This window comes from Phocoena phocoena, chromosome 14, assembly GCF_963924675.1.
Source record: "Phocoena phocoena chromosome 14, mPhoPho1.1, whole genome shotgun sequence".
NCBI lineage: Eukaryota > Metazoa > Chordata > Mammalia > Artiodactyla > Phocoenidae > Phocoena > Phocoena phocoena.
Window position 1 is genome coordinate 55,682,284 of NC_089232.1, and position 12,812 is coordinate 55,695,095.

General features: G+C 42.4%; 1 protein-coding gene and 1 non-coding gene across 3 annotated transcripts; one reads left to right on the plus strand and one right to left on the minus strand.

Moving 5' to 3' along the window:
* The first annotated feature begins 1,293 nt into the window (after positions 1-1,293).
* Positions 1,294-12,490, plus strand: COX7A2L (cytochrome c oxidase subunit 7A2 like). Of its 2 annotated transcripts, XM_065891124.1 has the most exons (4): positions 1,308-1,427; positions 9,938-10,069; positions 10,575-10,652; positions 11,572-12,490. In XM_065891124.1, the coding sequence occupies exons 1-4, from the start codon at positions 1,356-1,358 to the stop codon at positions 11,710-11,712; spliced, it is 423 nt and encodes a 140-aa protein (XP_065747196.1). In that variant the 5' UTR covers positions 1,308-1,355; the 3' UTR covers positions 11,713-12,490. The 2 variants fall into 2 exon arrangements, with proteins under 2 accessions (XP_065747197.1, XP_065747196.1); XM_065891125.1 differs by lacking the exon at positions 10,575-10,652 and having other exon boundaries at positions 1,294-1,427.
* Positions 6,637-6,743, minus strand: LOC136134266 (U6 spliceosomal RNA). Its single transcript, XR_010656548.1, has one exon. It is a non-coding gene; the product is annotated as a U6 spliceosomal RNA (small nuclear RNA).
* Positions 12,491-12,812: the final 322 nt, after the last annotated feature.

Sequence of the window (12,812 nt, forward strand, 5' to 3'; positions counted from 1 at the left end):
GGGCAACTAAAGCCCGCACGCCACAACTAGAGAAGAGAAAACCCACGCGCCACAACTAGAGAGAAGCCCACGCACCACGACGAAGAGCCTGAGTACTGCAACGAGAAAAGATCCTCTGTGCCGCAACTAAGACCCGACACAGCCTAAAATAAGTGAATAAATAATAAGTAAATCTTAAAAAAAAAAGAGCCAGTGCTTTCTTTCTAAAAAAAAAAAATTAAAAAAAACGAACTATAAATGCACCTGTAATATGCTTATGAAAACCTCTGGTTAGATGATAAAGCCAAGAAAAGCTTTGCTCCATTCCAGGAGGTAGGAAATTAGTATACTCCTTTTACACAGTACCTGGCACATAGTGGAGATTCAAAAAACATTTTTAGATTGAACTGAAGTGGATAGTACCATAACTGAAAGTGGTAGTCCTGATCTTTCAGGCTCAACGTCCAGATTTTTCAAGTATTTCTAGTCCACCTCCCCTTCACTCCCCACCTCATCTATCTCGAAGGGCAGAGACCAGGAAAAGGATGGGCAATCAGTTCCCACAAAGCTCAAGTACGAGTAAAAATCAGTTCTGAGAACTGTGCAAAATATATGTCCTTGTGCCTGAAGTTCAAAGGGCACGATGTATTTCCTCTACGAAAAGCCCAGAGGCTATCTTTATATATTATTGGGGCGAAAATCCTAACAGCCCTCAGTAACAAACAGCTTGCAGCAGGTGTTTCCAATTTTTCTTATTTGCTCCCCCGACTCCTAGATTGCCAGAGAAGCCTGGTCGACGGATCCATACTCCTGAGCCCACCGAGCGAGAGTAGGACGCATCACGAGGTGACCTAGGTTTGGGAGGAGTTAAGTTTGGGAAAGGGAGAGACGCCTTTAAGACAACTACCGGGTGGCGGCCCCACAGCACCCGCTCTCTGGGAGGGAAAGAGCGGACTCACCCCGCCCAGCCCCTCCCCTCCCGCCCTAGGCCCCGCCCCGAGCTCGCCCCCTCAACCCCGGCAAGTCCTTCAGCCTCCCGCAAGATCGGCAGGGCGCTTGCGCAATTCTTAGGGCGTCTTGGTACTGCCCGAATCTAAACGTGATGGAAAGAGGCAGGCTCGTATTCCCTACACACCGCGCTACAGAGGCTTTCCGCGCTGCCCTAGAACTTGTTTTGCCTTTTTGGCCCTGAGAACCTGGCTTCTCATTCCATTATGTGGCTTAAGAGGGCATGTTTTAAATTAGGCGATCCCCGGGCAGCCCGCCTTTTGGCGCAGGGTCCTTGGGCTGAGTCTTCGGCAGACACCCGGGAAAGCGGGGTCCTTCTCTGGGGCGGTCGCGCGGGCGGTGGCTCCCTGAAGTCGACGCCGGGCAACATGTATTATAAGTTTAGTAGCTTCACGCAGAAACTGACGGGAGCGTGGGCTTCCGACGCTTATATCCCTCAGGTACGGGTAGCGCCGCGCCGGTTCGGACAGGAGAAGTGGCGGCCCGAGTCTGCGCCTGGCAGTCTCAGCGCCGGAGCCAGGCGAGGCTTCTGCCCGCGCTTCGGTTTAGTTGGTCCCTCACCTCTTGTCACGCACTTGCCGTGGCCATGGAGGCTCCTAATTCTGTAGCTGCTCCCCGGCGAGGCTGGCCTGGTGTGGAAGTTGGGCCTGGCACTCAGCAGCGGTCAAGGTGACCCCCGAGGTCGTTGCTGGTGGCTCGTGAGGTCGGCGGGGCCCAGAATGTGACCCGACCGAGTCCGAAGTTTGGCCTTGTTCTTTCTTTAAGGAAGTCCAGCTTTCAGTCTCCTCAATGCCCCATTGTCATCCTCCTGCCTCAGCCCAAAAGACAGCCTCATCCAAGCACCAGATTTGGGAGCTGGGATGATGGTACCAGCGGAAGCCATAGGGGCAGAAGGGGCTGTGTGATCAGAATTAGAAGACTTAATTAGAAGAGTTAATTCAAATGTTTGGGTGAGTCTTCGCAGTTAACGTGCAAAGAGCTGACATTTTTCCAGCTGTAAAATGGTCGATGGTTGCTCTTGAGTGGTCTGAAAAGTATTGCGACTTCACTCAGATTTTGCCAATTGGATTATCAGTCTTCAGCTTGTAGTGTAGAGATGAAAAACTTTAGAGTCCCAGACTCTTAATTTGGGCTCAAATCCTGGTTTCGCTGCTTTAATTTTATGACCTTGATCAAGTTAATTCATTGTGAGCTCAGTTTCCTTTAGGGCAGCTGGAGTACAGATTAAAAGAGATGTGTGTCATGTGACTAGCAATCGTTGGCAGGTGGCTATTACTGGATAAGTGGTAGCTATTCTCGAGAAGCTAAGTCTGAGGTACCATCATTTTCATTCTCAGTCCTCAGGGTAGGTAGGGAAGGGTTGATGAGATACGCAGTTGGAAAACTGGACTGGAACAATAAGGACCCCAGGTGGGGTGTAAAGAATGCTCCATTGTTGTTACCTTTTCTTTCTTCTGTGAAACAGGGCAACTTGCTCAAGGGGAAGGATGTTTAAGGATGATTTCAATCTAAGATTAGATGTGCTGTTAACTAGGATAGGGAGGGCAAGAAAAAGAGCACGTTTTTGGGGGGTGTGGGGTTGGGGAGGAAGGGTCCAGGTTTATAAATATTGAGCTCGTGATGAGATGTCATGTCTGATTGCAGCTGGATTTATGAATAAGGAGTTTAATAGATCTAGGTGTCTTCAGCCCGTAGGTGGTAGTAGAAGCTGTGGTGGGGGAGATCATCCAGGGAGCAAGCACATGGGGAAGAAAGATGGAGTTACGATTAGATTACAGAAACAGGAAGGGAGAGTAGAGGAGGAAAATTTATCATAAGAACAATCCAGGATTAGAAGGGAAAGCAGCGTGGTGTCGTTGAAACCAAATTGGTAGCGAGGTCTAAAGAAGGAATTGACAACAGTGACTTATCTTACAGATTATAAGAAATAGCTATTTCTATTATATTTGCTTCTATAAAGAAGCAGGTACTCTTAAAACATAAAGGTGTGTATTTTTCAGCACATTTTTGACAAACACACTCTGTAACCCACACCCTTATTAACATATACAATATTACATCACTCCTAGGAAGTTCCTTTTTACTATTGCCCTGTCAGTCCATGTTCATCTTCCTATTCATATTTTTATCACTATAAATAGTTTTGCCTGTTTTTGAATTTCGTATAAATGGAACCACACAGTACTGTTTTGTATAAGCCTTCTATTTCTCAATATTTTTGAGGTTCGTTCATGTTATGTGTATTAGTAGTTGGTTTCTTTTATTGCAGTATAGGATTTCATTGTATGAATATATCACAATTGATATATTCCATTGGTGGTTGTAGAATTTCTTTCAATAGAGTTTTAGCATAATCTAGATTTTGTTATCTAGTAAGAAAATGTGAAATTTTAAACTAAAACAGACACATCTTGAAATTAATTGGCACTTAGAGCGGATATTACCCCAAGATGAATTTGGTACAGAGAGGGATTAAAGATTTCTAGCTCCACTTGAATTGTGTTTCTCTTGAGAATTTGGACTTCTTAATTACTTAAGGATTTCTTAAGTTATGTTGAAAGAAGTGATATTATGTAGGCTTTATATGAATTGCAGATTTCGGAGTGATTGTGGCAGGTATCCCCAAACCAAGGGTTCTGACTGGTAATCAGGAGTACTTCAATTTTTCCTTTCTTGGAAACTTTTAAAATGTTAGCATACTGTAAAATGTAGGTGTTTGTAACTTTCAGTATTATGTAAAGTGAATAATCTAACATGCATTGAGTAACCTTATATGGAAAAGCTAGTTCTCTAACAATAGTACAGGTAGAGATTTATAAATCAATCTGATGGCAAGTAATTGTCGGGAGGGTATTTTCCAGTGGTTGAGTGAAGAGCATTTTGCTTACCTTTCTGTGTCCTTTGTCAAAAATAAATTGAGGCCAATAAGCATATGAAAAGATGTTTGACATCATAAGTCATTAGGGTAATACTAATCAAAACCACAAGGAGATACCACTTCACACCTGCTAAAACAAAAAAGACAACAGGTGTTGGTGAGAATGTGGAGAAACTGGAACCATACTACATTGTGGGGGGAATTTAAAATGGTACAGCCTCTTTGGAAAACAGTTTGGCATTTTCTAAAAAAGTGAAACATAATTTTACCGTATGATCCAGCAGTTCCTCTCCTAGTTAAGATGGCAGGATATTCTACATTAAGGGAACTGCGAGAGTGAAGGAGGAGAGGGGGGCTGCAGGGGGAATCATTGAGTAGGTAAGTTTAGCTGTGGTGGATGGAGGTAGATCATGAAGGGCCTAGGATGGTAGGACTTAATTTTGTGAGAAATGAATAGGAATTTACAAAGCAACTTGATGCTGAAAGTTGTGGTAGAGTCTTGTCCAGAGGTTGAAACAGGGGCATGGCCTGCCTCTTCCCTTTAGTTTCATGAAAGGTTTATGATGGAGGAGTACGTATCATAACCAGAGCAATGCTTTGAAAAGATAATCTGACTGGGAGAGACCAGTGCCAGGGATGCCTGTTATACCCATAAAAGAGTTCAGGGTCTTCTCAGTAAGAATGGAGAAAGAGTCAGAGGCTGGAGATAAGTACTTAGCGCCCGGTGAAGGAGATTTTGTTAATGAGGAAGGAGGACTCCAAGATGACTGGGTAATGGGAGGATGGTGGTGTTTTCCCCAGAAACAGGGAGCTCCTGAGTAGGCTTGTGAGAAACTGGGTGAATTTTGGATTCACTGAGTGTGAAATGTCAGGGAAACATGGAGGTGGTGGTACCTAGCTGGCAATTGGAAATGAAAGGACTTGATCACTGCAGATTGAAACTTGTTTGTAGTCCTGAATCAGAATGAAAGATTCGTAAGTTTCTATCATTTAAAAATTAAAGCATTTTTGGGATAATTCTCTTATTTCTCCACCCTTCTTCCTCCTCCTCCCCAAAGTTAAAAGGTAGAAGGAAAGGGGAAACTTTGGGCCAGTCAATTTTGAGGTGAAAAAAAAAATCATGTTTACTTTTCTCTCTTAAAATTTGGAGCAGCTAAAGTAGACTAGGAAGAACTCAGCTACTAAACGTGGTAAAACAGTTGAATGGCTCTTAATCAGTTGTAGAGGTAGTGATTGTGTAAACAGTGAAGAGATTTGATACTCAGCGAAACCTGTGATTTCCACTTGGTCTACAGTCCCCTTTTTTTTTTTTTTTTTTTTTTTTTTTTTTTTCTGTACGCGGTCCTCTCACTGTTCCCGCCTCTCCCGTTGCGGAGCACAGGCTCCGGACGCGCAGGCTCAGCGGCCACGGCTCACGGGCCCAGGAGCTCCACAGCACGTGGGATCCTCCCGGACCAGGGCACGAAACCATGTCCCCTGCATCGACAGGCGGACTCCCAACCACTGTGCCAACAGGGAAGCCCCATCCTCTGTTTTAACACAATTACTGGTTGCTGCATTAAGAGTAGACTGTAGGGCAGCAAGGATGGAATAAAATCAGGATGACCAGTTAGGAGGCTGTTTTAAAAATCTAGGAGTTTGGACCAGAATGTGGATTGGTGAAGATAGGTGAGAAGTGGTCAGATTCTAAATATAATTTGAAGGTAGAGCCAAAAGGATTTTCAAATGTGTGAGTGAGAGGTATTAAGAACAATTTCAAGGTTTTTGGCCCAAGTACCTGGAAAGATGGCGTTATCATTTATTGTGATGAGGAGGGGCATATTTGAGGCTCATAATTCCTCTAGGTTGGGGCATCCGTGGCCCTGGAAGGAGGCCTAGGCGAAGGGATTTGCTGTAGATCCCTTCCTGTAAATATAGCTTCCTGGTCTACTCTTGAGAACCCTAGTGCTAGTCTTATCTAGCTGCCTTGAAACACTGGAAACCTTGACTGCTCTCATATTGTTAGGAGGTTTAATTATGCCTAGGGTGAAGTACCTTAGCACCATTTGGATTCTTTTTACCTGTGGGGCCGAGACAGCTGATTACTGATGGTGTGGTGTAATAAACATGTGTGGGTTTGAATCCCATCTTACTTATGACTTTTTTTTTTTTTTTTTTTTTTTTTGCGGTACGTGGGCCTCTCACTGTGTGGCCTCTCCCGTTGCGGAGCACAGGCTCCGGACGCGCAGGCTCAGCGGCCATGGCTCACGGGCCCAGCCGCTCCGCGGCATGTGGGATCCTTCTGGACCGGGGCACAAACCTGCGTCCCCTGCATCGGCAGGCGGACTCTCAACCACTGTGCCACCAGGGAAGCCCCTGCTTTACTATTTTTTTAAACATCTTTACTGTAATAAGTATAGTTGCTTTACAATGATGGGTTAGTTTCTGCTTTATAACAAAGTGAATCAGCTATATGTATACATATATCCCCATATCCCCTCCCTCTTGCATCTCCCACCCTCCCTATCCCACCCCTCTAGGTGGTCACACAGCACTGAGCTGATCTCCCCGTGTGATGCAGCTGCTTCCTACTAGCTATCTGTTTTACATTTGGTAGTGTACATATATCAGTGCTACTCTCTTACTTCGTCCCAGCTTATCCTTCCCACTCCTCGTGTCCTCAAGTCCATTCTCTGTGTCTGCATCTTTATTCCTGTCCTGCCCCTAGGTTCATCAGAACCATTTTTTTGTTTTAGATTCCATATATATGTGTTAGCATACGGTAGTTGTTTAAAAATATGGAACACTTTACGAATTTGCGTGTCATCCTTGCTCAGGGGCCATGCTAATCTTCTCTGTATCGTTCCGGTTTTAGTATATGTGCTGCCGAAGCGAGCACACTTAGGACATTTCTGAGCTTTGTTTTAATCATCTGTAACATGGGCTGGTAATAATTTATGGGGTTGATGTGAAGAGTAGATTTCGTTGTGAAGATTGTTTAGGAACCTGAAAAAAAAGTTTATTATAAGTGAAAAAAGTAGAATGTGGGGTTTTGCACTGTGACTATAAAGATTAAAATATGCCTATGGGGCTTCCCTGGTGGCGCAGTGGTTGAGAGTCCACCTGCCGATGCAGGGGACGCCGGTTCGTGCCCCGGTCCAGGAAGATCCCACATGCCGCGGAGCGGCTGGGCCCGTGAGCCATGGCCGCTGAGCCTGTGCTCCGCAACGGGAGAGGCCACAACAGTGAGGGGCCCACGTACCGCAAAAAAAAAAAATATATATATATATGCCTATGAAAAGATTGGAGGAGAATATACAATTCATAATAACTGATGGGATAAGATAATGGGATTATAGGTAACTTTAAAATTTGATATTCTAAACTTTTACAGTATTATAAGTGGAAATATGGAATTATTTTAAACTGTTCAGATGGTTGATAACTCCTGTTTTGAGATGATCTTGTTCGAAAACTTTGCTATAGTTTTGAATCACTTAACAGGTAAACAAATACAAAGCAACTAGGTATAATCCCATCTAAAAATGCTCTCACATTAGTCCTGTCAAAACATGAATTTAATTTCAAACCAGTTTTGGAGTTGCTTGGTAGGAAGGGTTTTTAAATTTTTGCATTCAAGGGAAAATGATCATAAGGAGAAAATACAAAGAGCTCACAGAATGATGAGAGAGTGTCTAAAATTCTCCAGTTTAAAGAGAGAACTTTCTTATAGCCTTGTTATCTCAGTAGTTGGAGCCCCGGTTCTGTCTCTGACTCCTAAGTCTCTGTTATATTCCAAAGGTAGACTAACAGCTTACTAAGCAGACTTTCTCTTCAAATGGATTGTTGTTTTTGAGCAGTAGTTGACGAGAGGTAGCAGGGGCAGGTAGGTACTTAAATGCCAGGGTTCTGGACTTGAGAGAGGCTTGAGTTCCCACACTTGGCTCTTTTTGTTATGGAGTCTCAGGCAAGTCACCCTCTCTGATCCAGTTTTCTCCTCTGTAAAAAGGGAAAGGTAACATCTCCCTAGGATTGCTGTAATGATGCGTATGAAATGCTTAACATGATGCTGGGCACATAACAAGAGCTTGGTGGATATTAGCTGCTATTATTCCATAACACTGATATCCATAATGGCAGAGATTGAATGTGTCCTATATATTTTCAGTATAGAGTAATTACTCAGTAAAATATGTTGAATGAGTGAAAGAACAGAAAAAAAGGCCGTGATTCTTTCCCATTTATGGGACTGGATTAGAAGAAATAGAAACCAAAATTACTTTAATGCCTTTTTGTTGCTCTGTTGATCCCAGTGCCTGCCTGGTGGGAGTAACATTGAGGTTTTCAATATGTGATATTTAGAATAGGTCTCTTGTCTATTATAGGTAAAGTTAGATTTTTTTGAAGAGATCAAGTACAATCTGACAACTCTTATTAATTTGAGCAAAGGATTTCCTTTTTCGTCTGTAAAAATAGAAGAGGCTGAGCTTTGTTTGCTAACTTTAAGATTTTATTTTTCTGAGTTAGAATTTAATATAAAAGGATGTGATTTTATTGATTTGTAACTAAGTTCCTTAGTGTGATCTGTAGGTTGTTTTGGAGAATCATTTATCTATCTGCCACTGTAGGTTTACTCCATCAGATAGAAACCCAGAGTTCCCTTTAGGTTCTTTTTTTTTTAAACAGCTTTGTTGAGATGTAATTCACATACCATACATTTACTCATTTAAAATATACGATTAAATGGTTTTTAGCGTATTCACAGACAATGTGCAACCATTACCATATTAATTTTAGAGCATTTTTATCACCTCAGAAAGAAAGCTATACCTTTCAGCTATCACCTTCCTCTTCCTTAACACCACCCCCCGCCCCTCCTCCCCTGTCCCTTAGCAGCCACTAATTTACTTTCTGTCTCTGTAAATATCCCTATTCTGGACTTTCATATATTTGTGGTCTTTTGTGACTGACTGCTTCTACTCAGCGTACTGTTTTTTTTTTGTTTCTTTCGGTACGCGGGCCTCTCACTGTTGTGGCCTCTCCCGTTGCGGAGCACAGGCTCCAGACGCGCAGGCTCAGCGGCCATGGCTCACGGGCCCAGCCGCTCCGCGGCATGTGGGATCTTCCCAGACCGGGGCACGAACCCGTGTCCCCTGCATCGGCAGGCGGACTCTCAACCACTGTGCCACCAGGGAAGCCCAGCGTACTGTTTTTAAGGTTTATCCATATTGTAGCATGTATCAGCACTTCATTTTTCTCCCCCCTTAGATTCTTTTTAAGACTGTGTGTTTGTCCTTCCTTTCTCTGTCACATGTGGCTGAGGCAGCTGCTGAGCCCCCGAATCTCATTCAGCTTACGTTTATTGAATGCCTGCTGTGTCCCAGCACATGCTACTTCACGCAGTCCTTTCAGTGGTAGACACTCTCTGTGTATGTAGTACATGTGTATTGTCGTACACACGTCACAATGAGAACACTGAGTTTTCCTTTTTTATTTTTACAGTGTATGTTTTTTAACTTACAGATTTATTAATGCCAGAAAGTTCAGTTGCTCTGATGTAATTGTTTTGTTTTGTTTTGTTTTCTGGTCCTGAAAGACAGCTCTCTTCCCATTACAGGCTCTTCCAGATTGAGATATTTCTTTACTGTGTGTCTGGAAAGTTTCTGAAGTCCACTTTGAGATTCCATGTTGGTACACCTACTCACCCAGAGGAGAAAAGGGACAGCCAGGTTTCTTTTGAAATTTAACCCAAAGTTCATATAGATGATAAATGTTTTATTGGTTTGATGAGAAGATAGACACAGTGGGTTTATCTGGAAGCTTAGATTGGGCCTTTGTTGTGATTTGCTTCTCCCCCATCTGCCTCCCCCACCTTAACCAGCAAGAGAATTCTTGACTGTGTTTGCTCTGGAAATGGGCGCTAGGGTGTTTTAGGGACTTTAAACCTAAATGCTTTGTAATGCAGAGTTGGGGACTTTCCTTCTCTCTTGTGTGGTGGAATCACTGACTCCACTCTTCTGGACAGCCTTCCGGAAAGGCTTGTTCACATGCCCAGACATACTTTCAACTTGACCTTTTCCTTTTTTCCTGCAGGGATTAAGGCCTGTGGTTTCCACAGAAGCACCGCCTATCATATTTGCCACACCAACTAAACTGAGTTCCAATTCTACCGCATATGATTATGCTGGGAAAAATAAAGTTCCAGAGCTGCAGAAGTTTTTCCAGGTGAGAGAAGACACTAGAACAGTGAAGGCTGTGAAGTAAATAGAGCTAAAAAAACCCTACAAAATGGAGTCTTAATCTAGTTTGCTACTCACTTCCCTGTTTTTCCTTAAGTAGAATTCTCTTGATTTTAGTTTAAGCCATAAACTGGTAGAACTTCATGTAGGTAGAAACTGATAAAAGAGGAGAGGGTGATTAATTTCCTCATCAGTATTTAAGGTTATGCAGATTTTTAAATTGCATATGTAGCTGTTGATCATCTATTGGATGGAGGAAGCAATAGCATATATAATATATAATAATACTGTGAATAATCCAGTATATATTAGGCTTTGTGACACATGCAGTGACTTTTGGCAACAACTTTTCTTCTAGTTGTTTTTTGCTTGCTTGATATTAAAATTCACTGAACTGTTGCTAGAAGTGGAGGAGGCTCTCTTGGGTTTGCTGATTAGCAGAGAAGCTAGGATTGGACTTAAAAATATGATTAATGTTAATCTACCTGCAGATAATTGAGAGGTCAGTGACTCGACTGTATCTCAGGTATCGTGGGAGTGGCAATAGCTGTTACTGCTGTTGCTGGAAGGTAGCTTCCCCCTCCTCAAAAATGTGTCCAGATTTAGGACCAGCTTGGGGACTTTTGATCAGTTTAATGTCTTTTTTTTTTTTTTTTTTTTTTTTTTTTTGCGGTACGCGGGCCTCTCACTGTTGTGGCCTCTCCCGTTGCGGAGCACAGGCTCAGTGGCCATGGCTCACGGGCCTAGCCGCTCCGCAGCATGTGGGATCCTCCCGGACCGGGGCATGAACCCGTGTCCCCTGCATCTGCAGGCGGACTCTCAATCACTGTGCCACCAGGGAAGCCCAGTTTAATCTCTTTTAATCTGATAACTCAGACTTGAGTGGGCATTTGGGGTCTTGAGTTGCTGTGGGGAGGGATTTTGGAGACTGTGCAAAATAATGGATTAAACATTTTATGGAGTCTCATTATTAAATAGGGGTTTAGCAGCTTAAAAGAAAGAAGGTAGTTGAGTACAAAATGGACATGAACCTGTTAACTGACCTGGTGTGCTTAGACTTAGTCCACTAATGATCAGAAGTCAGACTAAAAAGAAAAAAAAAAAAAAAAAAAGAAGTCAGACTAAATGTAGAGCATTTCTTATGCCTACAGGTCTTTGATTAGCTGCTGATTACCTTTGCCTTTAAAGAAAATTCACCAGTGCTCCTTTTGTAATTAAGCAATATATGATAAATTCCTTAGAAATGTGGAATTTGTTGCGCACATGTTCCTGAGGCTGCATTTTGGAGAATGACTTTGGACTTACAAACTTTAGCTACATTAGTAAGAAATACACCAGTATTTCAGTTAGCATTCTAGTAGATTTGGGCTTTTTCCAGTGCAGTGGGTTGATGGATTAGTTATAAAGTAGAGGCATTTGTTCTATATTAGCCTAAATTGTAAAATCTTTTTCTTATCAGCCATATCCTTGATAATTCTTTCTTTCAAGAAATCCGACGGTGTGCCCATCCACCTGAAACGAGGCTTGCCTGACCAAATGCTTTACCGGACAACCATGGCGCTGACTGTGGGAGGGACCATCTACTGCCTGATCGCCCTCTACATGGCATCACAGCCCAGAAACAAATGAGTTAGGCTGCAGAGGACTGGTTTGCTTTTTAGCATAAATCCTTTGAATTTTCATTATTTCTGTAAAAAAAAATTTTTTTTTTTAACTTTAATGGCCTACTTAACATTCTTTAAGAAAAACAAATTAAGACAGTATATTGGTTTGTTATGAAATGCACATGGCCTGGCAGAGCTCATTCGACAGTTAAAACTATTGTTTAAAGAAATGCTGCTGCTCTCTGCATTTGGGCTTCTGATTTCCCTGGAGGTTCTGAATGAAGGTTACACACAGTCTCATTATGGCAGTCTGTGCTGAGGTCCTTAGGGACTTTTGGTGGAGTTTTGAGCTTGGGATGGAGAAGCCTTTTTGGATTTGGATGTGACTGAGGAAGGAAAACAAGCTAAGGCCAGGCACATGAGATGAGAGATTTTGAGTTAGTCGTCACCTTGGGGATTTTTCCATCCTGCAGTAAAATGCTAATAGAGATTATTTGCAGTCTGCCTCTGTTCATTGGGCAGTTTGTTTCAAAGGGTTATTTGCGTCATCTCCGATCTTTAGTGAAATTTTATGTGTAATTGCTATGTATTTATTCCACCATGGGAACAGAGAACACGTGTTTAGTGTTGCACTTTAGACCAATGTCTGTTTTATTAATACAGCTGTGACACAGATTCTCCTTTACCTTTTAAAAATGTTATGGCTTTAAATTACGATTTATTTTAATTGTGGAATAAATACATGAATGAAAAAATCTCAAGTTTGAAGTCCTTTTAAATAAGCTTTCAAAATAGTTTCAGAATGTACCAGAGGCATCTTAAACCCGAGTCTAATCTCTTTCTTTTTAATTAGACACTAGATAATCTTTACAAAACGGTTCCTCAAAGTCAAGTAACAGGAGGCGAATGGCATATTCATGATTACCGTATGCTTCCTTATAAGAAACTGCCTTACCCCTTAGTGAAATGTGCATGTAGCACACAGTTCATTTAGACAGTAATTTCCTGTGTTGTCACAATTGGTGGACTTCACATACCCTGTATTAATGCTGGAAAAAGGTGGAATTTTATTATATAAAGTGGTGGTCTGTATTTTGCCATAGCAAAGAACAGTAACCTCTTACT